This window comes from Talpa occidentalis, unplaced genomic scaffold (assembly GCF_014898055.3).
Source record: "Talpa occidentalis isolate TD23 unplaced genomic scaffold, MPIMG_talOcc4v2.1 talOcc4.2, whole genome shotgun sequence".
NCBI classification, from domain to species: domain Eukaryota; kingdom Metazoa; phylum Chordata; class Mammalia; order Eulipotyphla; family Talpidae; genus Talpa; species Talpa occidentalis.
Genome location: NW_023602073.1, coordinates 128,312,571 through 128,338,213, shown reverse-complemented (window position 1 = coordinate 128,338,213; position 25,643 = coordinate 128,312,571). Strand labels below are relative to the sequence as shown.

Here is a 25,643-nt window from a genome sequence, read left to right as displayed (position 1 = left end):
TGATGACACCTGAAGTAGGTGATGCTATACCTCCAAATCATTTATAATGGTGCAGCCAATGTTACCTCAATTAAAAGAAAAAGAACTGTTTGAAAACATCTAGCATTTGGTATTAAGTGGAGTGAGTATATGTTGGATTTGAGCTAAATTTTCTCCTTCCTCCATCCTTCCTCTCTTCCTCCTTCACTTTCTTCCTTTCCTTTCTGCCTTTCTTTCATCTTTTTATTCTTCTCACCATTCCCATTGTGTGAGGCTGTCCCACATCGTTCCTCTGAAGGGACCATATCACTAAACTGATTCACCTCTCAGAGCCAATACTCAGGTGATTTGCTGTAATCTCTTGCTGTAATAACACTGAAGGTTGTTAAAGGACACACCTGTCAAAAGCAGGATGCAGGTAATTCAATCTCAAGAGGCATGTCCTGTGTATAAATGCCGGTGATGGCACAGCCTGCCAAGAACCTGTGTTAGAGATTGGGCCTAAGTGTCTTTTCTGGAGACAAGTCAGTGAGGAAATGAGCCATGGAGCATGATGCACATTTGCTTGGTAAGAAAGCTTGGCAACACAGAAAAGTCACCTTTCAAAGATTTTAGCTCCAAATTTCCTAGTGAAACAAATTCTAGAAAACTTAAGGATATATTTCTAAAGTGAAAAAAAAATCACATTTTTTTTTTGCATGTTGATAGAATGAAACTTAAAATAGTGGTCTATAAAAATAATTTGAAAATTTAAAAAATCATTCAAATTACAGAGAGGAAATGAAAGCAGAGAAATTTCTTAAACCTACTTTGCAGCTAATCGCCCTTACCTAAGAAACTACATATCACTGAGATTTACCAAAGTAAGAGGAAATCATTATTTTTACAGAAATAGTCTCAGACTGGAATGTTTGAGTTATATAACTTATAAGAGAAAAAAAATCTGCCTGAAAAGCAGGAATGAGGTGTCTTCTCTTAGTTTTTTTCTCCCTTATTTACATTATATTATTGAGCTTGTTAAACCCTCACCTTTAAATTTGAGGGAAATACATATGAATGTCGACACAACTTTAGGCATTTAATACTTGGGGAAAAATTATCACATGTCTTCTTTTTCATTTTTTCCCCAAAATTCTGAGAAAATTTATATTTTCAAAATCATTTCAGAACCCTTTGTCTCTTTTCTTATTCTGTTATCTTTTTTTTTTTTTTTTTTTTTAAAAAAAAGATATATTTATTTATTTATACAAGCACTGGGTACACTCAGAAGCGGGGGAGGGTGAGAGAATTCACCAGAGCCAGAGCGGGGAGCAGAGCAGGCAGAAGGACCGAAGTACACTGCTGAGGGGAGCAGCGGGCGGCAGGAGAGGTCTGCGCACCATGTGGGACCCTCCTCCGGTGGCCGGGGAGCAGCCGGGATTGAACCGGTGATGCAGAGGCTGCGGCAGCTTTGCAACCCAGCGCTCAACCGCTGCGCCCCTTATTCTGTTATCTTTCTCCTTTAAGAATTAGCTTTGAACTAAAAGGCAATGCAATTCTTGCCCGTCTCCAGAATTATCAGTAAGTATTTGTTTTCACATCCTGGCAAAATAATGAACAATTTTCTGTGCTTTTGTTTGGGATGCTGTCATTAATTTGGTCATTTGTTAAACTGTTACTGATAAAAAAGAAAAATAATGGCATAACAACACAATTCTATGATAAAAGTGAGATGTTATAGAGGAATTGGCTTTATTTTATTTCATTAAAATTTTACTGGATCTTTTTTTGTGATGAATTTCCAAAGGAAAGGAATCTCTATTCTGTTAAGTTTTTAAATAAGAAACAAAAACCTCACTTGTATTTAATTTCATGACAACTTCCTTTTCTTATTAACAAAGTAGCAGTTCAGCACACATATTTGATTTCCTTATTTCTTGGTAATGTTAGGGCAAGAATCTAAAATAAGGGCTTAGTTTAGCAATTAATTCATGTATAATCTTTCAAAGAAATGCACATTTGCTATATACTTTTATCGTAATCTGGTACTTAAATGTTTAAATTCCTGTTATGTGTAACCATGCATTAATTAATACTACTAATTTTTAGCAACTGTTTTATAACCTGTTTCAAAAATAAAAAGTAAGCAGTGAAATTCCTTTTACAAGTAGAAAGTTAAATTTTATCAAACTATTCTGATATCAGACTTTCAAAAATGAAACGTAAAGCTTCAAAAATTGCACCATAATTATTGAAGAGTGTCTATTTTGTCTTAGGTTTGCAATGTATATGAATATGTAGTTTCAAATATATGTTTTTGGGGGTAATTATTAGCTATCTTTAGAGAAAATAATTTTCAATTAAAGATTTTTTTAATTCACAAAAACAAAGAAAAAAAGGTAGGATCAATTGAGTTTATTAAAGAAAGTCATTAGATAGTCAAAGTGTCATTATATGCAGTATTTTAGAATTTAGGAATCAAAGTGATTTCTAATCAAATAACTTGTGCTGTGTCCCAAGATGGGTAGTCTGCAATTTATATTAAAACTGAATGAGACTTGCCTTCCTTACATTTTACTTTCCTCTGTTTGGTTTCTCAAGTTCAGCTCAATTGTATAATAGTTGATTGGATTGGTCCTACTCAAAAATATCTAAAGAACAATGCTAATCTGAGAAATTGAATTACTATATCCAGAGAAAATAAAATGTGCCATAATGTGAAGTTTCAAATGATATACATTAGAAAAAAATGTTGAACTAGAGTATCAAATACTGTAAATATTATTTTAAAAGGAGCTTGTATTCTCATTAATCTCTTGCAAGTAAATCTGTGAGGACGTGCTTATGGGTTCATTTTCCCAGTGGACCAGTGAGTGTTAGTCTATTCTCAGGCCAAAGTTCACTTCCCCAACCTGCTCCTAGATCTAACAAACGCTTGTCATTGGTCATTGGTTACATGGAAATGGAAAAGCAAATTACACACTTGTCATACTCTGTGTGAGTCGTTCCCATTATTTTCACATTTTAAGGGCAGCAGCATAAATTATATGAAATGACAGTTTAAAAAATGAACAAATCTGTATGTCCAATTGTTATCAATGTAATATTCAAAATCTATGGACAAGACAACCTCCTCTTGCATTTGTATACATGAATGCAGCTGCCAAATGGCAAGAGAGTACCTGTGAGATTTACAGAATCTATCATTTGAGATTATATATGTATAACCTTGTAGACTTTAGTATATTTTCAGCTTATTAATATGTTGCTCCCAATTCTAAAAACTATGTGTTCACTGTGGAGAGAAAAATGTCTTCTCAGTTGAATTGTATGTAGTAAGTGCCATGAGAAAATGCATTTATAAATACCCACAAAATTAAAAAAACAACACAATCTTCAGATTGGAGTTATTCTTTATACTGAACATTAATAGTTCTATAGCACTAGCAAACTGATTAATTTAAATGAGACAGGGAAATTCTTGACTTGCATATGGATTTGGAAACTTGTGTAAGGGCAACATGTTAGTGCAATCCAAACATGCATCTACCTGGTTTACTCAGATAGTGTTAACTGGGTTACTTAGATGTTGGGTGACAGAATATTCACTCTGTTGTATTTAGTCTCTTCCTGGATTATGGATGGGGCTTAGACTAACTGGTAGCTCCTGAGCACTGGTGAGAAACAGACTCTCAGCCTTGATGCCAGCATCAGCATCTGTGTTTTGCAAGATCCCCACACACTAAAGAGATGCCACACACACTAAAAGATGGGAAGCAATGCTCCTGGTCAGCAGGGAGTTCTGCTGAGATTGGAAATGCAGGCTGTCTGGCTTCTCTGAAAAGTTCCCTGCCAATGACTTTTATTATTTTTCCTCTTATTTTACAGAAAGGAGAACACAGTGCTTTTGATAAAATCTCACAGTGCACACCGGCACAGACAATGAATTCTCTTGATCTTTGGAGCCCCCCAGAAACAGAATTTTGCTTTGCTTTGGTTAACAATTCATGCTCTAGAAACGTGAGGTCGGTGCTGAGTGTGTGTGCCATGTACGCTGTCATGGTTGTGGCCATAGTGATGACCATGCTGGGCAACATGGTGGTGATCATTTCCATTGCCCACTTCAAACAGCTCCACTCCCCCACCAACTTCCTCATTCTCTCCATGGCCACCACTGACTTTCTGCTGAGCTGTGTGGTCATGCCCTTCAGTATGATCAGGTCCATCGAGTCCTGCTGGTACTTTGGAGACCTCTTCTGCAAAGTCCACAGCTGCTGCGACATCATGCTCTGCACCACCTCTATCTTCCATCTCTGCTTCATCTCAGTGGACCGCTACTATGCTGTGTGTGACCCTTTGCATTATGTCACCAAAATCACCATCCCCGTCATAGAGGTCTTCCTGCTCATCAGTTGGTCTGTGCCCATCTTTTTTGCCTTTGGCCTGGTATTCTCAGAATTAAACTTAATTGGTGCTGAAGATTTTGTGGCGGCCATTAACTGCACGGGCCTGTGTGTGTTGATATTTAACAAGCTCTGGGGGGTGCTGGCCTCCATTATAGCTTTCTTTCTCCCTGGGACTGTAATGGTGGGGATTTACATACACATTTTCACAGTGGCCAGGAAGCATGCTAAGCAAATCAGCGCAGGTCCTAAGGGCAAACAGGTTGGGTCAGAAAGCAAAATGAAGGCATCCTCTAAAAAAGAAAGCAAGGCCACCAAGACTTTAAGCATAGTCATGGGGGTGTTTGTGATGTGCTGGCTGCCCTTTTTTGTCTTGACCATCACAGACCCTTTCATTAATTTTACAACTCCTGAAGATTTGTACAATGTCTTCCTCTGGCTGGGTTATTTCAATTCCACTTTTAATCCCATTATATATGGCATGTTTTATCCTTGGTTTCGCAAGGCATTGAGGATGATTGTCACAGGGATGATCTTTCGCCCTGACTCCTCCACACTAAGCCTGTTTCCTGCACATGCTTAAGTAGTGGTCTCCATCCTCTAAGATTTTTCCTGTAGGGACTCTTACATGATTTTTCTCCCAAAGGCAGGGCCATGGACTGATTATATAAGAAGAGTCTTCCAGTTGGTCTGAGAGACACCTAAGCAGGAACAATAGATCTACCTTCTGAGTATATCAATGCTACCAAGTGGTCAATTTCTGGAGTTCTGGGGTTCTGAGGAGGGAACTCAAATAAAAAGAAACTTTCTCTCTCTCTCTCTCTCTCTCTCTCTCTCTCTCTCTCTCTCTTTCAAAGTTTGCTGATTTCTAAATTTCCAAAATTAAAAACTTATCATTTCACTCCTTTTGCTTAGATTAAATAGGGATCTTCTCCTTTTATTTTTGTAAGCAGCAAAATAGGAGATAAACTTGGTCTTTAGACTCATTGACAGCCATGTATAAGTGAGTTTATCTAAATTTCTCTTGATGTTATTTACAATACTAAGGGAACTGGGGAGAGAGCTTGAGAATTCTGGAAGCCTGAATTATGGGGCAAGCAAATGACATGAAAGGGGAGAAGGTAGCTGAGAATTGTAGTTCCTTCCAATTTTATTGGTTTTAATTTAAATCTCATTTCAGAAAGAACTCATGTGAAGTCTGTAATACCAAAATAAAATAAAACGATCCTATTAAATGAAAATAAAGAGTAAAGAGTTTAGAAATATATTCTTTCTTTTTCTCAATATATACTTTTGATCTGAGGATGCAGTTTATGAGCAGACCTACAGGAGCTGTGTGGCTGTGGTATGTGCTTGCTAAGGCTCATCATGGTAGAACTTTTTCCACAAACTAAAGTTATTTCTTTTGCCCAGAGTTTTAGGATATTTCTTGCCTCTACGACTGTCTCTTCTCTCTGTCCTATTTGCTTTTCTCTTCCCTCTTCTATCCCATAAACTTACTTTACCAAATTATGTCCTATACTAAATTCTTTTCATTCTTCACCTCATCTTTCTGTCTCTCCAATCCTGTAGTTCTTAACCAGAGCCTATTTTTGCCCACTGGGGACATTTGAGACTGTCTAAAGATATTTTCAGTTGCCACAGCATGACGTGTATCTACTGATAGCTAGAGAGTGAGGTGGGGGGTTGTGTTCAAGTTCCTACAATAATAGAGTAACTCCCCACAACACAGAATTATCTGGCCAAAACTTTCAACAGTGCGATCAGTGAGAGTACCTGCTCTAATCTTATCTAATCTGAAAGCTGGAATGTTTTATCTCAAATATATTTGTTTTCTTTCCTATCAACCCTTGCCACACCCACTCCCTCCCACCCCACACCAATTTGAGTCCCTCATTTTTTCTACAATGTATTTCTTTTTGGGTGCTCCACTAAGTCCTCAAACTCATCAGATATGGCATCTTCCTTCTATGTTCTATGTCTACTGATCAAATCTGTCTCTTTTGACTTGTGCTTTGTACCAGACTTGGAATACATAGGTGTGTTGGTTCTTTACCTAGATGAAATGATTCTTATGTCCTTATATTAATGATATTTGTATTCCACAGTGCCTGAAATGGTGGCTTTTCATAAAAATCTCTGAACATTCAAATGGATAACTAAAACATAGAAAATGAGGAAAGTTATTCAAATACACAGACATAAATGATTATAAAACAAAGACTATTGATCAAATGAGGCTCTTGCCCTTGGGAGGGAAGTTGAAGAATAGTGCCTATTTGTTAAAAATAGTTGAACTGAATATAATTCCTGTTCTCATGGACTTTGGTCATAATCCAGTTTTGCACTGGTGCACTTGTTCAAATATACAAACAATCTTATTAAATGAAAATATGTGTTCAAATTAGGAGAATGGTGATATTTGACCATCATCAGTCAATATTCTGGGGAACTCTGCTGGTGGGATTCATTCACAACTGACAATGTGAAGGTCATGCTGTAAGTGGGTAATGGACTAGGGGCAATGCTTAATTTCTGTATGACTCTTCTTTCTTGGAATAAAGATAAAGCTTTCCTTTTCCTTTATAAAATATAAACATGACAGATTAAAAACTTCGAAAGAAGACTTGAAGTCACAGGCAATATCTTCCTTGATATCAGCCTGAAAGATATGTTAGTATCAGTGGCAAGGAAAACAAAAACAAAAATAAACAAAGAGGACTACATCACCCCAGAAGGGTTTTGGATGGCAAAAGAAACTTGGATCAAAATGAAAAGACATCCAACTGAATGGGAAAATGTCTCTGTATATGATACCCTTGACAAGGGCCTGTTAATTCCAACTGTTGATTCCCTCCCAACACTCTGACACAGTTGGAAAGATTGCAAATTTGTGCAACCTTTATGGGAAACAGGATAGATTTCTCAAAGTGCTTAAAACAGAAATTCCACAAGATCCAGTTATCCCACTTCTGAATATTTATCCCCCAAAAGCAAAAACACTAATTCAAAGAAATACATGCAACTTCATGTTTATTGCAGCATTATTTAAAATGGCAAAGAAGTGAAAGAAATCTAAGTACTTATGAACTGGCAGATGGGTGAAGATGTTGTATATAGACACATGAAATACTATTCAGCAATAAAGAAAGCTGAAATCCTGTTATCTGCCACAACCTGGATGGATTTAGAAGGAATTGTGCTTGTTGAATCAAACCAGACAGAAAAATACCATATGTGATATATAATAGAGAAAATTGACATATTGATTAAAGCAAAAAAGAAAACCTTTGGGCTATACGACCACTTGGTAATTACCAGAAGGGAAGGAAAGTAGGTAAATTGTGAAAAAAGAGACTCTGGTATGGTGAAGTATAGAACAGGACTTTTAATGTTAAACTTTATGTATTATATATACTTGCTTCTCCATAATGCATACATGAAACATATAGGATGTTATAATGCAGTGTTACTTCTATAAAAAGAGAAAAAGAAATAGGATGAATGAGTAGAGAAATAATTATGCATGCTTAGTGTGAAGAACAAACCAAAACTTCAAGTATCACAGAAAAATACAGCAAAGTAATTTAAAAACTGACTCGAGATCAGTTAGCTGATTTGTTAGCTCTTTTTCCTTGTAAAAATAGACCCATAGAGATAAACATACTCAACTTTACTATATTTGTATACTTGATATCTTCCTTTTTCTCAATTAATATGTTGTGAATTTATTGGTCAATCATATAGAACTATGTCATTAATATTAATGACTGAAAAGATCTTGCTGCATGAAGTCTACTATAATTTGTTTAATCTATCCCCAATTAGAGGACAATTCAATAAAAGGTTAATTTTATTTTTAACTATTACAGCAAGTGTTCCATAGAATTTCCTTTAGTGTGTTTAGTTTGTCCTTATGTGGTCCTTTTCCTGGGATGTATTCCTAGATATGGCACTGTTGATTCCAAGGATTCATTATTACCATAAAATCTGTATTTTTCCATTTTCACTTCTTGTTCCAGAAAGGATTTCAGCACAACTTACATAAATGCATGCAAGAATAAGGGACATAACTAAATTTGAATTTCTTTAAAAACCCATTAAAAAATGAACTCAAGGAAATGAGACTAGAAAAAAGTGTGGTTTGTACGACAAACATGAATCATAATTATGACCTCCTGACTCACAGGAAATACTCTTTCCCTGAACCCCAATGCTGCCCTCTCTCGGATTTCTCACCCCTCTCTTTGAAGCCCCCTCCTATGTCCCTGTCACTCCTATACTACATCTGGATGACTGAGGTCACATCTTTGCAGCAGCATGATTTCTAAATGGTTGCACCTACTCCCCATGTCTATGAACAGATTTAGTACCTGGGAGGTAGAGGAAAGAAGCTACTGATTAAATTTGCATTCAGTGATTTTATATATATAATAACCTACCCTGTTATCTTGTACAGAAAATAATTAGCTACATTTGTACATGTTTCTTGTGTGACTAATACATGCCAGGCTCTCAGATAGATGTAGGGTTTTAATGATGCCTAAGGTGCAGTCCCTCATCTGATGTAGATTTACTTAGCGGGAGGCACAGTAAGTAAACGGGAAACATCAGTGTTTTAGGAGCTTCTATGAAAGAGGGAAGTACAGAGTATTAAGAGGCACAGGAGTAGACCATTATCCAGTCCTTGGGAATTAGGGACTAAATACTTTAACATCAAAGTACAGTGCAGAGGAGGCTCTGCAGGAGGTGGTGGGGAGACTTGCAGAAGATAAAAAAATTCCTATGTTTATGGTGTTTACTAGTACAATAAGATAAAAGATGAATTAAGAACCTTTTTAAAAGCAACATGAAAAAAGAAACATAAACAATAAATAAATACACCACATAAAGTGTAAATTCAGACCAGATGCAAAAAAAAGAAATTGGGTAAATGAATTAACGATTCTAAAGTGCCATTATATTGAGCAATAAGATTCATTTTATGTAACCTTCTGAACACTCTAAAACCGCTAGATTACAGGGGCCTCCCCTGATGGTGCAGCGGTTGAGTGCTGGGCTGCGAAGCTGCCCGCAGCCTTTGCATCGCCGGTTCGATCCCCGGCCACCGGCAAGGGTCCCACATGGCATGACAGACCTCTCCTGCCGCGCTTGCTGCTCCCCTCAGCAGTGTACTTCGTCGGTCTGCCTGTTCTGTTCCCGGCTCTGGTTCTGGCGAATTCTCTCACCCTCCCACGCTTCTGACTATACCCAGTGCTTGTATAAATAAATAAATAAATCTTAAAAATAAATAAATAAAACCTCTAGATTACAATGCTTATTCCTTTAAGAAATTATACTTTACAAGAGTACACGATTCAAAATCAGGTCTGTACCTCTTCAAAGCTCTTGCTCTTTGCCAGCCCATTTTGAACCAAAGTTTCCTCCTTTCATACGCATGACATTTATTTTGAATTATGGCAGAGGTGATTACCTAAAAGCAAGAAGTCTTATATGTCTTAAACAGATTCTGGAATTGCTTCTTCACATAGACTTTAAGAGAATTGACTTTACTATTTCTTCAGTTAAAAACCTCACTTCTCAGCCCCTCGTCATCAATGGTGATTGTTTTTCCAGATGGCAAACATGGTAGAGGCAATTACTAGGAACTTACTTACTAACTTTCCCAAATACCACTGAGGACATATGAGTTCCTTGAGGGTTTTCAGTTAGAATTTTTTTTCAGCTGTCTCCAGGTACCTTTCTCTCTCCCTAACCAACACAATTTATTTTGAAGAAGCTGGATACTGCTCTGCATTAGGAAAACAATAACATTCCTGCCTTGCATCTAGTAACATTAGTGTTATTAAAGTTCAAGACTGTTAAAATGAAATTTTAATTATAAACACAACTTTTGACTTGTTTATAAATATTTCACTTACCCTTATTTTCTATTTATAAAATATGTAATCATTTTGAGGAAAACTTTGATAATGGAGCATAAATGAATCCCCAAATTAAGCAGGAAAACTTAGAAAATGCAATTTCCACTTACTTTTGCTCCTGATTGTTATGTAACCGGAATATATTTTTGCATGTCAGTAGAAGATGGAATAAGAGCCTAACTGGGGAAGGTGAATAGTGGCTCTAGAATAGATAGTCATTCATACTTCTGTCCGTCCTACTTGGTTTATTCTCTGCCAGGGACTGTTCTTAACATGAATTTTAGCTCGTGGGTCTTCATAACCCTCTGGTAGTGTAGGTGTTATATTATAGTTAATTAATAGATGAGAAAACTTGACACAGAAGTGTTAGATAATCTCTGACAAGGTATCACATCACTGGAAATGGACTTTATAAAATTAAACAAATCCAAATACATTTGTGATTACGTGTTACTTTTCAATAGGTTTGATGAAATATATCCCAGAACCAAAAGCCTTTTCTGAGTTTCCTTTTCCAGGCCTTATTGTAGTTGTAAGACATTTGTTCTCATTTTTCATGAATTCTTGGTCATATTAAATTAGAGCTATAGGGACTCCTTGGCAGATTGTATATGAACTATGACTATAAACAAAGGGGTATAATGGCATATAATAATGTAGGATCTTCCTTTGTCTGATGAAGTTCTAGAATCAGAAGTCTATTTCTCATATGTGGATTTGATACAAGGCAAAATTTCTAGCAGTCTTTAGGCTGCAGGGAGCTTTAATTTGGGAAACAGGGTGTAACTAGGACTTTTGAAAGAAGATGAGGAAGAATCAACCTCCTTCATTCTTTTGACCTACCCCAATTTCTCTTACAGGCCCCACTGGCAGATCATCATCTGTTGTGACCTTTAGAATACTGTCATGTTTGCAACATCAGCTTGGTTTACTTTGTGGAATAACTTTTCTGTGACTGTAGGAAGCCATTGCATGTTCTGGAGGCTTGGTGCCAAGACATTGAAAATACAGATATGATTGAATGTTTTATTGTGCTTAATCTAATCTCTGTTGAGAATAGATATATGAGTCTAAGTGTGGTTACTTTGAGCAATGTAGACACAAAAGAAGGGAGAGAATAAGTGATAACCTAGAAATTAGCAGAATAAAAATTTAACTCTGTTTTCAGGTTAATTGTTTCACTACTGTGACTTCTTTGACTGGAACAAAACCTAGAGTTAAAAAGGACGTCATGATGAATAAAATGTGTGGTTACAAACCAAAGGGCTTATGATCAATGATGTTTTATGTTGAGAGAAATATGCACAAATAATCCTAAAGCAGAAAAGATATATGAACTCACAAAAAAAGTTGAGCAACAGAATATTTAAACCTAATGACTTTAGATTTTTGCATCTAATTAATTGTCAATTTAAATGATCCTGTATTGAGAAGGAAACTTAAACTACTGAGACCTGTGAATACTGCAAACTAGGTCCCTTGGTACCCCTTCAGTGTCCATTTGAATAACATACCAAGTAAAGGAGTAAATTCTGTTTGGAGTATAAAATCATTAGCTGCTGCACATTTGTCTTCTTTGCTGATGGAAGAGGAATCTACATTCCTTATGCCCACCTGCTACTAGAAGAACTTCTCCCCATGAAGTTATTCTGATTCTTAGGTCTGTAAGTAGCTTAGAAATTCAGAATTCGATTTACTACAACTTGGTTAAAATTTCACAGGGTAATGTTAACACATTCAAAATACATTTTCATATCAGGCAGTTGTCTTAAGATGTACAAATACCATGTGTTATCTTCAGAAATGACAGCATGTAGAATTAAAATAGGCTAACTCTCTTCTATTTTTTTTATTCTATTACTTTTATACAGCATATTTCCAATTTATACTTGTATAGAGCAGAAGAGATCAAAACAAAAATATACTTATATATTTATAAGAATTAAATGGTTGATTGACCTCTGTTGCCTCCCAGTGTTTTAACCTATCATTTCTTATTTTTGCAATTTAAAATGAAATTTCTTTTACTTTTTTTAATTGAGGTACAAGTGGCAGAGACCATTACATAAGTTTCAGGTGTTTGGTATAATGATTATATGTTTGTATATATTGTAAAATGATCACTACAGTAAATCTAGTTAAGCATGTCTTTATTATTCTGCATTTATCCATCTCTCCATTCTTTCATTTTATGCCACACTTTTTTCCTGGGAAGCATTGACATGAGATTAAAACCCAAAATCTGTTGATTTATTTTCAATTTACATACCCCTGGGGGCAAGTCAGAAGTTGCTCCTTCCCTCAGTAATGATTTGTTTGCAATAATTAATTCTTCACTTGGTTCAGACTCATAACATTAAATCTCCATTTAGCAGCATATATCTTATCAAAATGTAAGGGATATTCTCTCAAGAATTGTATGCTATATACACACTGTGACATAATCAATTTTTTCTTTCAGGAAACATTTACCTTACTTTCCTTAGTTTCAAAAGGACATAGATAAAATAGGACTAATAGAAACAATTCTCATAAAACTTTGACTCTCATGCTGTATTTGACTAACATGGCACATTGGATTTAGAATCCAAGAAAATAGTATTAGGCTTCAAAGCACCCTTTTGTCCTGCCTCTACTATCTCACTTTCCAATTATTTAGCAGACAAAGATGACTTTAATTTATTTTTCATTTTTGTGGAACAGGTTATCAGTTTCCAGAGAGTGAGGAAAATAGAAACCATAAATGAGTGCTGTCCTCAACCAAGGTGCTGAAGAACAACCCCTGGTCTTATGCTACCAAGTGAATGGGTCTTGTCCCAGGACAATCCATCCTCTGGGTGTCCAGTTGGCCATCTACTTAACCTGTGCAGTAGGCATGCTAATCACAGTCTTAGGAAATTTGTTTGTGGTGTTTGCTGTGTCCTATTTCAAAGCCCTTCACACTCCCACCAACTTCTTGTTGCTTTCTCTGGCCTTGGCTGACATGTTTCTGGGTCTGCTGGTGCTGCCCCTCAGCACGATTCGCTCAGTGGAGAGCTGCTGGTTCTTTGGAGACTTCCTCTGTCGCCTGCATACCTACTTGGACACCCTCTTCTGTCTTACTTCCATCTTCCATCTTTGTTTCATTTCCATTGACCGTCACTGTGCCATCTGTGAGCCCCTGATTTATCCTTCCAAGTTCACAGTCAGGGTTGCCTTCAGGTACATTGTGGCAGGGTGGGGGATTCCAGCAACTTATACTGCCTTCTTCCTCTACACAGATGTGGTAGAGAGAGGGCTCAGCCAGTGGCTGGAAGAGATGCCTTGTGTGGGCAGTTGCCAGCTGTTGTTCAATAAGTTTTGGGGTTGGTTAAACTTCCCTGTGTTCTTTTTCCCTTGCCTCATCATGATCAGCCTGTATGTGAAGATCTTTATAGTTGCTACCAGACAAGCTCAGCAGATGAACACCATGAGTAAAAGCCAAGCTGGGGCTTCCAAACGTGAAAGAAAAGCTGCCAAGACTCTGGGCATTGCTGTGGGCATATACCTCTTGTGTTGGCTTCCGTTCACCATTGACACACTGGTTGACAGCCTCATTAATTTCCTCACCCCACCATTGGTGTTTGATATCTTCATTTGGTTTGCTTACTTCAACTCAGCCTGCAATCCCATCATCTATGTCTTTTCCTACCGGTGGTTCAGGAAGGCACTGAAACTCATCCTCAGTCGGGAGATCTTCTCACCAAGGACACCTACAATTGATTTGTACCAAGAATGACTTCTTTAACTGAATGCAAACAAGGGGCAGAGCCTTTCAGGAAGAATGTATGATCCTGTGGGAGTGGGCTGTGTGGTGATATGACTATGTGGGCATGCTGCCAAAGCAGTGTGGTTTAAGTGGAGTAGAAAAAAAAATTCAATTTGAAAAGAGAGAACAGCAATCTTTTCCTATAATATTTCTATTATAAGAGAGCAAAGTCATCTAAATGCTAATTGCTTAAGTCAAAGCTCTGTGCAAATATTTGGCTTCTCATTTGTTATTTCCTTGAGACAATTGTCATAGAGAGGTGGAGGGAAAAGAGCACTGTGGTCAGGATTTCTGGGTTTTTGTCCTAATTCTGCCACCAGGTCAATCCTCAGCAATCTTTTTCTCTTTCTTCCCTTACAGAGTCATCACATCTACAAGGTTAGGGGTTTGTATGTCTGCTCTCTAATACATTCTTAAGTTCATATATAAAATGTTGTTTGAATACTAATTTTGCATCAATTTGTCATAATCACAGGCCAGTCTTTGGAGTATCTCTTTATCAGAATATTCTTTTAAAACTTCCTGTCTCCTGGGAACACAGTGACCAAGCAGGTTTGTAATCTTGATTTATCCATTTCAGTGATGACTGAGAAAATGTATTTGCTATATTGCTGAAGGAATTTCCCTTTCTTTTCCTGAATAACTGAAATGAACTGAAATAACTTGAAAATATGTGGAATAGTCTGTAAAATGATAATGACTCACATCTTACCACCTAAATTTTTACTCCTTTTCTGAAAAAAAAAAAAAAAAAAAAACAAGAAGGTTAGACCTGCTACCTTTCTTTCTAAGAACATCAGTACATGATTTCCTTTGGAAAAGCAAGTCATGCTATATGCTTGTTCTGAATTGAAACAAATATCTCTTAGGAATTATTACTGGTCAAGTACTGACCCCTTCATTCACAGGCTGCTTCTTTTCTTCCTAAATCTTTTCTACAGGTGTCTCCTCACTCTACTTCCACATTTCTGATGGACATTTTTTCCCAAATTAATAATTGCATTGGAAAACTTATTTATAAATTGATTTGAAGCTTCTGATTACAGATGTATAGAGAAATATAGATAAAATATAGATTGGTTTATGAAATCAATCAGTAAATAAAGAAGTAATTCCTATTTTGTGAATGAAGTTACCTGAAGTAGATTCATTCCATTCCATTTATTCCTTTTTTTTTGGCTAGAGAGATAACTTCTACACTCTTTCTTTTTTCTAACTAAAAATAATTTATAAAAAGATATTTCAATGCATTTGGAAAGCTTAAATTTTCTTTGAAAGTAATAATTCTTTCTTCTCAATATTGCTCTGTAATATACACAAATGTTAAGTCATTACAGCTGAAATAATATATTTGGTATGTAAACATACTTCTACAAAACAACAGGTATAACCCATATAACTCTTAATCATTATTAGAAATTAATTTTCAAATGAATTGTAAATTAAAAGATATCATAGTGCACATATATAGTTTTGAGACATTAAGGAACCAGGAACACTGTGCCCTAGATATAGCAATAAATATAATTTTTAAAGTATAAATCAGTCATAACTTTAAATAACACAGTCCTGGAAATGAATTAATTGTCAATTAATTGCTTTTCTAGAAATGAATTCACATCTGTTCTCAATGCACTGGGCACAGCACTGGCAGTCCCGAAAGTAAGAACACTCAGCTACTTTACAAGGTGGAATGCTTTGTGTTAGCCACTTTTCACAAAGCTGGAAATAATTCTGCTCTTTCACATCTTATGGCTTTCTGATAGATAGGTTAGTTGCATTAGTCAGGATAGACACCAGAACAAAGAGAGGGGAAAGATGGGATGGGAGGAAACTAACATTTACTGACAGCCTATATTGTGGAGTATCTCACAGGCCACACTCACTGGGGCTGGTGAGTGTGGGGGACACTTATCAACCTGTGTTGCAGATTAGACACACAGAGATTCAATAATTTATTTTCTCCTCCTTATTTGAAACCCTTAATGTATTTACTATATCCCTTTGGTATTAGGAAAAACTGTGCAGCTTATAAACTTTTGAGTAAGACTAACATCTAGCTACGTCTAGCTGGCAGGAGATTGGCTTTTAATGAATCATTGAAATGTGAGAGCATGAGTGTCGTGGCTCAGTGCTTATATCACCAGTGAACCCGAGGGGAATGAGAACAAAAAAAATCATATCCTTAGTGGACACCACAAAGGGGAGCAATGTGCGTGTGTCGACAGGATCGAAAGCCCAGCTCCTTCATCTTTGCTATGAGAACAGGATGTAACAAGCAAAATGTGGCGATCAGAAAATCTGTTTAGGCACTTGGACAAATGAACGTTTTTGTTTGTTTATATTTAATGATATTTTCCATGAAGTATGAGTATAATACCATAGTATAGAGGAATTTGACTTTTCTGGGAAAATAGCCTTCCTTCTTTTTTTCTAACAGAGTGAGAATTAACTAAATTAAAACAAATATTTCTAAACTTTTCTGCCATGAACTTTTTTGGTCCTTTGGTAATGACTATGGAGGCGCTCTCAGAATAAGACTTTTAAGTGGATAAAATTAAAAACAGAATTATAAAGTAATGAATTTATATTGAAATACAATTATCAAAGTATCTTTTAAATAACCAAGTTTGCAATATAATCATAGATGTGCCTCTTTATGAAAGCATTGGGTGAGAACTTGCCAGGCAGGTGCAGGACTAATTTCAAAGTAGTGATAAGCAATAAAACAAAAATCTCATGATATCTGCAAAAACTATATTGTGATACATATTTGTTTCTACTGGTGATAAAAATTAGAAGTTGTGCTGATATAGGTACAGTTTTTGCCTACATTCAAAATAGAAGGAATTCTCCATATTTCAAATAAGATTAGTGAATATAAAGACAATATTTCCCCTGTAAAAGTTTATGAACTCTCTGGTTAAGGAGTCTTCTTTAATGCAGACGTCAGGATTAGGGAAAAAAATAATAACAATACAAAACACAACACAACAAAACAAAACAAAACAAAAACAAACAGTTATAAACCAGAGACAACCTGCAGGGGAGGAGGAGGGAGAGGGATCAGAGAGAGGGAGAGAGGAGCACAGGGGACTCTGGTGATGGTGCACAGGTGCAAAAATTCTGTGGGGACTACATTGGGAGGTGTGGGGGTGGGAGGAGCAAACATTGTTTAAAAATGAACAATGATATAAAAATATATATATAAAAATAAATGTGGACATCAGGGCAATCATCTGAATGTGACAGTTTTGTCATCAAATGTGAGCAGACAGCAGTGGCAGTCAGACCTCACCCCACTGTGCAAGGTCTCCCTCCTGATCCTGCTTGTCCACAGCAAGAGCATGCCATTGAGAAGTGGGTCAACAAGCACAATCATTTCTTGGTATTTAGACACATGCCTAGAATGTTTTTGTCTTTTAAAAATCTTTCTGTTTCACATAAAAAATCAACGTGGTCTCAAATTCCTGCATAGACTTTTTTATTTTTTTTGTATGAACTGGTTCCTTATTTTTCTCTCAATATCTCTCAACTTAATTACATCACTTTAATACAACTTAGTCAAACTAGTTTCCAGATTAGCCAAGCTGGCATGTGTGGGTAGAAAATACACATATGTGTATGAATATAAGTACACACATGTGTATGAATATAAGTACATGAAAAAATGCCATGTAAATTGTTGAGACTTATGAGCAGTGCAATTTCCAGAGCAACAATCCCTTTGTATTGCATCTGAATAGCTTTTTTCCATTAAGTTAGTTCTTCAATGGTTAACAATAGCAAATGTTCATTTTTGTTCATGTTATATGACAGCAGCTCTGCTCCCAGCTGCAGCTAGCCATGGGTCAGTTCTTCACTTCTTGTTCTAACACCAGAACTGAAGGTGATGACCCTAATGACACAATTTGTTCTCATGACAGAGAGCAGTAGTTCAAGAGGTGGGCTAGAGCTCATAAATTCATTTAACTCTTCTGTTGGAACTTGGAAAGAGCCACATTGATCCATTTTTGTTTGTTTGTTTGTTTTTTAAAGGGATTTGCAGGCTTTTTCTTTTTAAAGATTTATTTATTTATTTTATACAAGAACCGGGGTACAGGCCAGATGCGCGGGAGGGCTAGAGGATTCACCAGAGACAGAGCGTGGAATAGAACAGGCAGACGGACCGAAATACACTGCTGAGGGGAGCAGCAGGCAAGACAGGAGAGTCTGCCGCGCCTTGTGGGACCCTCGCCGGGCCGACCGGGATGGAACCGGCTCTGCAGGCTGCGGACAGCTTCACAGTGCTGTGCTTAACCGCCTGCGCCACCAGGGGAGGCCCTGACCCATTTTGTTTTGATCAAAGCAAGTTCCATAGCCAAGCCCAACATCAGCGGGCCTGGGACATTTGACTCTTTCAAGGGAGTAGGTGCCAGGGACATTACAATGGGAAAAGAGCAACAAATAGAGATGGGAAGAGCGGAAGAGAAAATCTCAGTGGCTTCTTGTGATGGCTGTCAATGGCCAGGACTGAGGATGGTGAATCCCTCTAGTTTCAGTTTGGCTGCCACCAGAGTTCCAGAAAGAGCTTTGCAAACTGTAAGAGTTTGCATAGCCAGACGGAGCCTGATTCTCTTACACGCTCTAAGTCCCTGTTAGTGACCTCCTGATTCTTCATGCTCCTGAAGAAATACCATTGCAACAGGGTGGTCCCCAGGAAAGGGGGAGGTTCCCTGCCCCACCCAAGGGAGGGTGGAGCTGAGCAGGAAGAGGAGAAGCTGCAGAAGAGACTGAGGAAGGAAGCAGGATGGAGCCAGGAGACCTGGAGGAGGCGACCCTCCCTTGGGTGGGGCAGGGAACCTCCCCCTTTCCTGGGGACCACCCTGTTGCACCATCACTTTGGTCTGGGACATGCTGCTTGACCTGTTGAGACTTTCATGGCTTTTCTGACAGGAATGCACAATGGTAAACATTTTAGAAGCTTCTCTTAAATAATTAGTAAGAAAAGTGACTATGGTGATTGTGGATGGGTGAACTGGTGGTGGCAATTTCATGGGGACTACACCTGAGAAGAGAAAGCATGCATTGTACAAACATGAAGAATGATGTAAAAAATATATAAATTTAAAAAACCTAAAAAAGAGCAAAATATATGTTGCACATAGAATACTTAAATACACTGGGGAAAAAAAAAAACACCCACAAGGAACATAAGCTGACAGATGCTATATTGTACTCTCTGCCTCATTACAGCTCACTGGTATCTTCCCGAAAGGAACTTATACTCTCATCTGCAGCCCCAAGTTTTGTAACTGTAGCTCAGCAGCACCTCCAGTTCTGCTTTGGTGGCAGTGGGTCTTGCACAGTTCTGTACATATTTGCATTCTTTAGGAATTACTGCCTGAAGGTCTGACTTCTAATTAGTTGGAAGCTAGGTGTTATCCCAAAAGAGTCTTCCCTATGGAGCAATAACTAATCTTCAGTGTCTAAAATCTAAATAAAATAAAATAGGGTGGCCCTCCCTAGTGGCGCAAGGGGTTGAGACACAACCTAGGAAGCTATCAGCAGCCACCACAGCGTGAGTTCCATCCCCGGCCAGGAAGTTACCCACATGGAGCAGCAGACCTCTCCTGACTCATCCGCTGCTCCCCTCAGCAGTGTATTTCAGTCAGTCTGCTTGTTCTGTTCCCCACTCTGTCTCTGGTGAGTCCTTTCACCCCCCACGCCTCTGGCCTGTACCCCAGTTCTTGTATGCATAAATAGATAAATCTTTTAAAAATAAAATAAAATAGGGTGCTTGTAAATTGTTATTAAATAATTTTTATTGAAACAACATTGCATTATAAATTAAATGAGCTTCAGATATCCATCTTTATAAGTCAATATTTATATATACTATATTAAGTTCACCAACAAAAGTGCACTTTTATCCTTCACTATATAACTGATTCTTTTTGATCAACTACTCACTTCACTGCCACCTTTGCTTCTAGTAGCCAGTAATTATCCTTACAATCTAAAAGTTTATTTTTGTTTTATTTGTGATAGTTGTTTGTTTGGTTTCACTATATATCACACATGAATGAAATCATATGGTGCTTGTATTCCTCCATCTAACTTTTTTCACTAAAATTAATACCTCTAGTTTCATGTATGTTGTTGTACATGGCAGGATTTAATCATTTTTTTTAGCTGAATAGTATTCTATTGTGTGTGTGTTCATATCTATATATGTCTATCTATCTATCTATCTATCTATCTATATATATATCTTCTTTATCCAATAACTTAGGTTGTTTTGAGCTCTTGGATACTGCAAACAATTCTTTGAAAAACATGATTGTGCATATGTCCCTTAAATTAGTGTTTTTTATTTTTTAAGTCAACATCTGAAAGGGGATGATCACTTGATATGGAATTTCTATTTATAATTTAATTTAATTTACTGAGAAATCCTCAAATTGCTTTCCATTAACACTGTACCGATCTATAAACCCACCAGCAGTGTACAAGGATTCTCTTCTCTCCACATACTCTCTGGGACATGTATCATGTCTTATGTAAAACAGTCATTCCAACAGGTATGTGATAATAATTCATTGTAGTTTGAAATTGCATTTCCCTAGTGATAAGAGATGATGAACATCTTTTCAAATACCCACTGGCCCTCTGTAAGTTTTCTTTGGAGAAGTGTCTTTTCAGATCTTTATGCCCACTTTTTGACTGCGTTATATGTTTTTTATTTGTTGAATAATATGTGTTCATTATATATTTTGGATATTAATAGTCTGTTGGACAGATGATATACAAATGTCTTCTCCCATTCAATAGTGTATCTTAACTTGTATGCAGTTTTCTTTTGCTGTGCAGAAGCTTTTTAGTTTGGTACAGTCCTATTTGCTTATTTTTGCTTTTGTTTCTCTTGTCCTTGGAGCAGAGACCCCAAAGACACTTTAAAGATCAGTGTCAAATAACATATGCCTGGGTTTTCTTCTATGTATAGTTTTAGAACTTACATATAAGTCTTTGATCCATTTTGAATTAATGTTTGTGTAGTGTTAGATATTGGTATTGTTTCATCTTTGTCTATGTGGCTGTCTAGTTTTCCAAGACCATTTATTAAAGAATCTTTTTTTCTTTTACTCCAGTGTGTGACCTTGGCTCTTTTTTTCATGACAGTGGCAAAAGTGAATTTAAAATTATGCTAAAATGAGGCCATGTGCCTAAAACAATTTTGGAAAGGACAACAAAGAGAAGACATATAAGTTGTCTTATTATAAAGTTTCACTCAAAACAATAAGTTATTGAGCCTCCCTGGTGGTGCAAGGGGTCAAGATGCAACCTATGAAGCTCACCACAGCCACTGCAGTATGAGTTCGATCCCCGGCCAGGGAGCTACCCACATGGCACTTCAGACCTCTTCTGACTCGCCCGCTGTTCCCCTCAGCAGTGTATTTCAGTCAATCTACCTGTTCTGCTCCCCACTCTGTCTCTGGTGAATCCCCTCACCCCTCCACAACTCTGGCCTGTACCCAAGTTCTTGTATGCATAAATAAATTTTTAAAAAATATAATAAAGTATGCTTTCAAGGCAAAAAGTTGATTTGAAAAAAATCACCACAACTAATTCATAAAAAAAGTTGAAACTGAGTTTTTTCTAGAACGCTAGGAGGAAAAGGAAATATGTCACTGGTATAAATACAGAATTAGGGGCCTCCTTGGTGGTGCAAGGGGTTAAGACACAACCTATGAAGCAATCCGCAGCCTCTGCAGCACAAGTTCGATCCCCAGCTAGCCAGGGAGCAACCCACATGGTGCAGCAGACCTCTCCTGACTCACCCATTGCTCCCTTCAGCAGTGTATTTTAGTCAATCTGCCTGTTCTGTTTCCCACTCTGTCTCTGGTGAATCTCACCTCCCCCATCAAACCTCTGGCCTGTACCCCGGTTCTTTTATGCATAAATAAATAAATCTTAAAAAAATTAAATTAAATTAAAAAAACAGAATTATAAAATTACAAAATCCACATTAAGAGTATTCTTTCATTATATTATATATGTAAAATTTTAACAATGGTTCCCATTTAGAAGCAGAAAATCTTAGTTGGAAGTGCTTCTACATTTCCATGAAGAAAACAATTATATACCATAACTTTTCCAAATAAGAATTACTAAAACTATTTTAATAATGAAATGAAATTAAAGCTTTCATGTGAAATGGAATATTCCAAATTTTAATATACGATGAGTCTGCATTTCATTTCTTTAACACGAACTAATACTGGAATGGATAAAACAGCTTATTTTTAAAGAGCTGAGTGGTCTTACAAAATGAGTGGTCTTACAAAAATGAATATGCAAACTTCATTAATTACAGGGTAAACAATGTGTCTCTCACAAAGGGGAGGGGGCACAGTGGGCTATGGTGGAGGCTGAGGGAGCCTTGGCGATGCAGTGATGAGCCTCTAAGGAGGTGTGATCCTATGTTTTGCTTACATACCTTGTAAACCACTGTTACCTTAATGAAAACAAAACAATATGTCCTTCAAATTCTACAAAAGTTTTTAAGGCCAGACACTGTACATTTTTAATTCTAAAAACTTGAAAGGTCATCAGGAAACTAGATAAACATAACGTCATTATTAACAGCTTTATTTCCACACCTTATACTATGGGGATTCAAACTTAAGGGCTTTGTGTATTTGGAATCATTTAGTTAGTTTCCTGAGGGGACAGAATGTCCTGGGCATTATCCTAGCTCCAATAAATTAGGAAACAAACACCAATAAAATGTGGCATTCATGCGTGACCATGTAACAGCTCTTTGAAGATCTGTGCTTCTCAGGTATGAAGGAATAGGTAATGCAAAAGATGTATTTTATAAATTTTAGATAAACTGCATTTTATGCAATGATGAAAATCAACTGCTTATTCATTTGGAAGTGAATTATTTTATGAAATGAAGATACAGATCAATTTCTAAACATGAAAATCAGGATCTGCAATTACAAAGAAACAGGGGTAGGATATACTGGCCATTACTGACGTATTGTGTATATCATTTTTTTTTTTTTTTAGGGCTTCTGAGGTTTGGAATGACATTGCAGCCATAGAGAAGGACAGTATCTCCAAATATCAAAATAAAGCATCATGAGTAGTGACTTTCCCCCTCCAGCAGCTGAGCTGCTGTGCTATGAGAATGTGAATGGATCCTGTATCAAAACTCCCTACTCACCAGGACCCCGCCTGATTCTATACACAGTGTTTGGCTTTGGAGTTCTGCTGACTGTATTTGGAAACCTCTTGGTGATTATTTCAATTCTTCATTTCAAGCAGCTGCATTCTCCAGCCAACTTTTTGATCGCCTCTCTGGCTTGCGCTGACTTCTTGGTGGGAGTGACTGTGATGCCCTTCAGCACAGTGAGATCTGTGGAGAGCTGCTGGTACTTTGGACAGAGTTACTGCAAATTTCACTCTTGTTTTGAAGGGTCCTTCTGTTATGCCTCTATCTACCACTTGTGTTTTATTTCTCTCGATAGGTACATTGCGGTCACGGACCCGCTGGTGTACCCAACTAGGTTCACTGTATCTGTCGCTGGCATGTGTATTGCCTTCTCCTGGCTCTTTTCAATTATTTTCAGTTTTTCCCTTCTTGGTACAGGTGCAAATGAGACTGGGCTGGAGGATCTAGTAAGTGCTCTCACCTGTGTGGGAGGCTGTCAAATTGCAGTGAATCAAAACTGGGTATTGGTAGATTTTCTATTATTTATTGTTCCCACCCTTGTGATGATAATTCTTTATGCCAAAATTTTCCTTGTGGCAAAGCAACAAGCTAGAAAAATTGAAAATATGGCCAATAATGCTGAGGGATCATCAGAGAGCTACAAGGAGAGAGTGGCCAGGAGGGAGAGAAAAGCAGCAAAAACACTGGGAATCGCAGTAATAGCCTTTCTGATTTCGTGGCTGCCATACTTCATTGATTCAATAATTGATGCCTTCCTAGGCTTCATCACACCCACATACATTTATGAAATATTGGTTTGGTTTGGCTACTATAACTCAGCAATGAACCCTTTGATATATGCTTTCTTTTATCCTTGGTTTCGAAAAGCAATCAAACTAATTGTTACTGGTAGAGTCCTGAGGAAAAATTCCTCAACAATAAACTTGTTGCCTGAGTAGCTTCTGGTTTCTGATTGGGGAATCTGAAGATAGACTCACAGTGGTACATAATAAGGTGAAAAGAATCATAAGTAAACAAAATTCAAGCCTATCATGCTTTAGGAAATATAACATTAACACTCATTTGTAATGGAAACAGTAAAGTGTTAGAGCTAGAAACTCCTGGATTGTAATATAAACTCTGCCTTCTTTTTTTTAATATTTTATTTTATATAATTCTTACTTCATTTTTCATTTTTGCACAATGTATGCATTTCATTTTGGTTATATTCCCCATACAATTAAACTCTGCCTTCTTAGTTGTGATCTCTAGCTACTTAGTTTTCTCTGAGTGTCTCTGTTTTCTTATTGTTAATAATCTCTCCCTTGTAGTATACTTGGGAAAAGTTAAGAGTATATTGTTATTATAAATCCTCACTTATTACTTTGTACTGAAATTCAATCCATGGCTATATCTTTTCTCTGTTACTTCGTAGTATTTTTCTAATGTAAATGCTACTAAAAGATTCTTAAGAGACAAGGGGGTTCCTTTCTCAGCGAGGGCGAAGGCTTTATTCTGTTTTGTCTGGGGTCAGATTTGCAAATGCACAAATGTGAGTCAGTTGAGATAGATATATTCAGAGTCAGTTGAGATAGATATATTCACTATGATATCATTTCAATCACCTACAATACAATGGGAAATATAACTGGTGTAATAATTTGTATTTGTAGGTTCAGTGAGCTTTTTCCTCATGTCTGCTCATAAAATTACATCAGAGTTCAAAAATTTAACCAGTGAGTATATACTTAAAGCAAGGGTCTTAAGATTGTCATTGTTTGTTACCATATTTGAGAACTGATCTATGATTTATTCACTTAAATTGTACATTGTTCGAAGAATTCTTTACAGGGCTTACTAAAATGTGTAACTTAAAATGTGTTCAAAAGAAAATGAAAAAAAAAATAGAAGGCATAAAACAAAACAGAGACAGAGCTGGAAAATGTATTCCTTGTGACCCAAAAACTTAGCTCCAAAGCAAAACAGGGAAACTAAATTAATTATGCAAATCACATTGGCTGAATTCCAGTCAGTTGTTTCAGAGAATTGTTCTGGTACAAAGACTAGAGGACACTGTATGTATGTACAATATGAATAAATTACTTGAGTCTATGCTAGATTTAGTTGTATCATAGACATAAAAATTTTAAAATTGAATTATACTTAAAGTCACTCTAGATTGCTCATTGTACAAATGATTGTTCAGTTCCAACATAAAATACCATCAATTTATTTCATTTCTAGTGGTTCCAGTACAGCACTTTTTCTAACTCTGTCCCAAAGCTGTAGAATAATCATATTGCCTCATTTTGTGACAAAATGTTTAAGAAATTTAGTGGCTATCATGAAATTTCTGGATTCAAGTAAGT

At 36.9% G+C, this 25,643-nt stretch overlaps 3 protein-coding genes across 3 annotated transcripts; all 3 read left to right on the top strand.

Moving 5' to 3' along the window:
- The first annotated feature begins 3,900 nt into the window (after positions 1 to 3,900).
- LOC119253450 (trace amine-associated receptor 4) lies at positions 3,901 to 4,944 on the top strand. Its single transcript, XM_037520984.1, has one exon. It carries the CDS (start codon positions 3,901 to 3,903, stop codon positions 4,942 to 4,944), a length of 1,044 nt encoding a protein of 347 aa, XP_037376881.1.
- Positions 4,945 to 13,028: 8,084 nt separating this feature from the next.
- On the top strand, positions 13,029 to 14,042 carry TAAR5 (trace amine associated receptor 5). The gene has a single exon (XM_037520983.1). The coding sequence runs from the start codon at positions 13,029 to 13,031 to the stop codon at positions 14,040 to 14,042; it is 1,014 nt and encodes a 337-aa protein (XP_037376880.1).
- A 9,159-nt stretch (positions 14,043 to 23,201) lies between these two features.
- Positions 23,202 to 24,233, top strand: LOC119253448 (trace amine-associated receptor 7a-like). Its single transcript, XM_037520982.1, has one exon. It carries the CDS (start codon positions 23,202 to 23,204, stop codon positions 24,231 to 24,233), a length of 1,032 nt encoding a protein of 343 aa, XP_037376879.1.
- Positions 24,234 to 25,643: the final 1,410 nt, after the last annotated feature.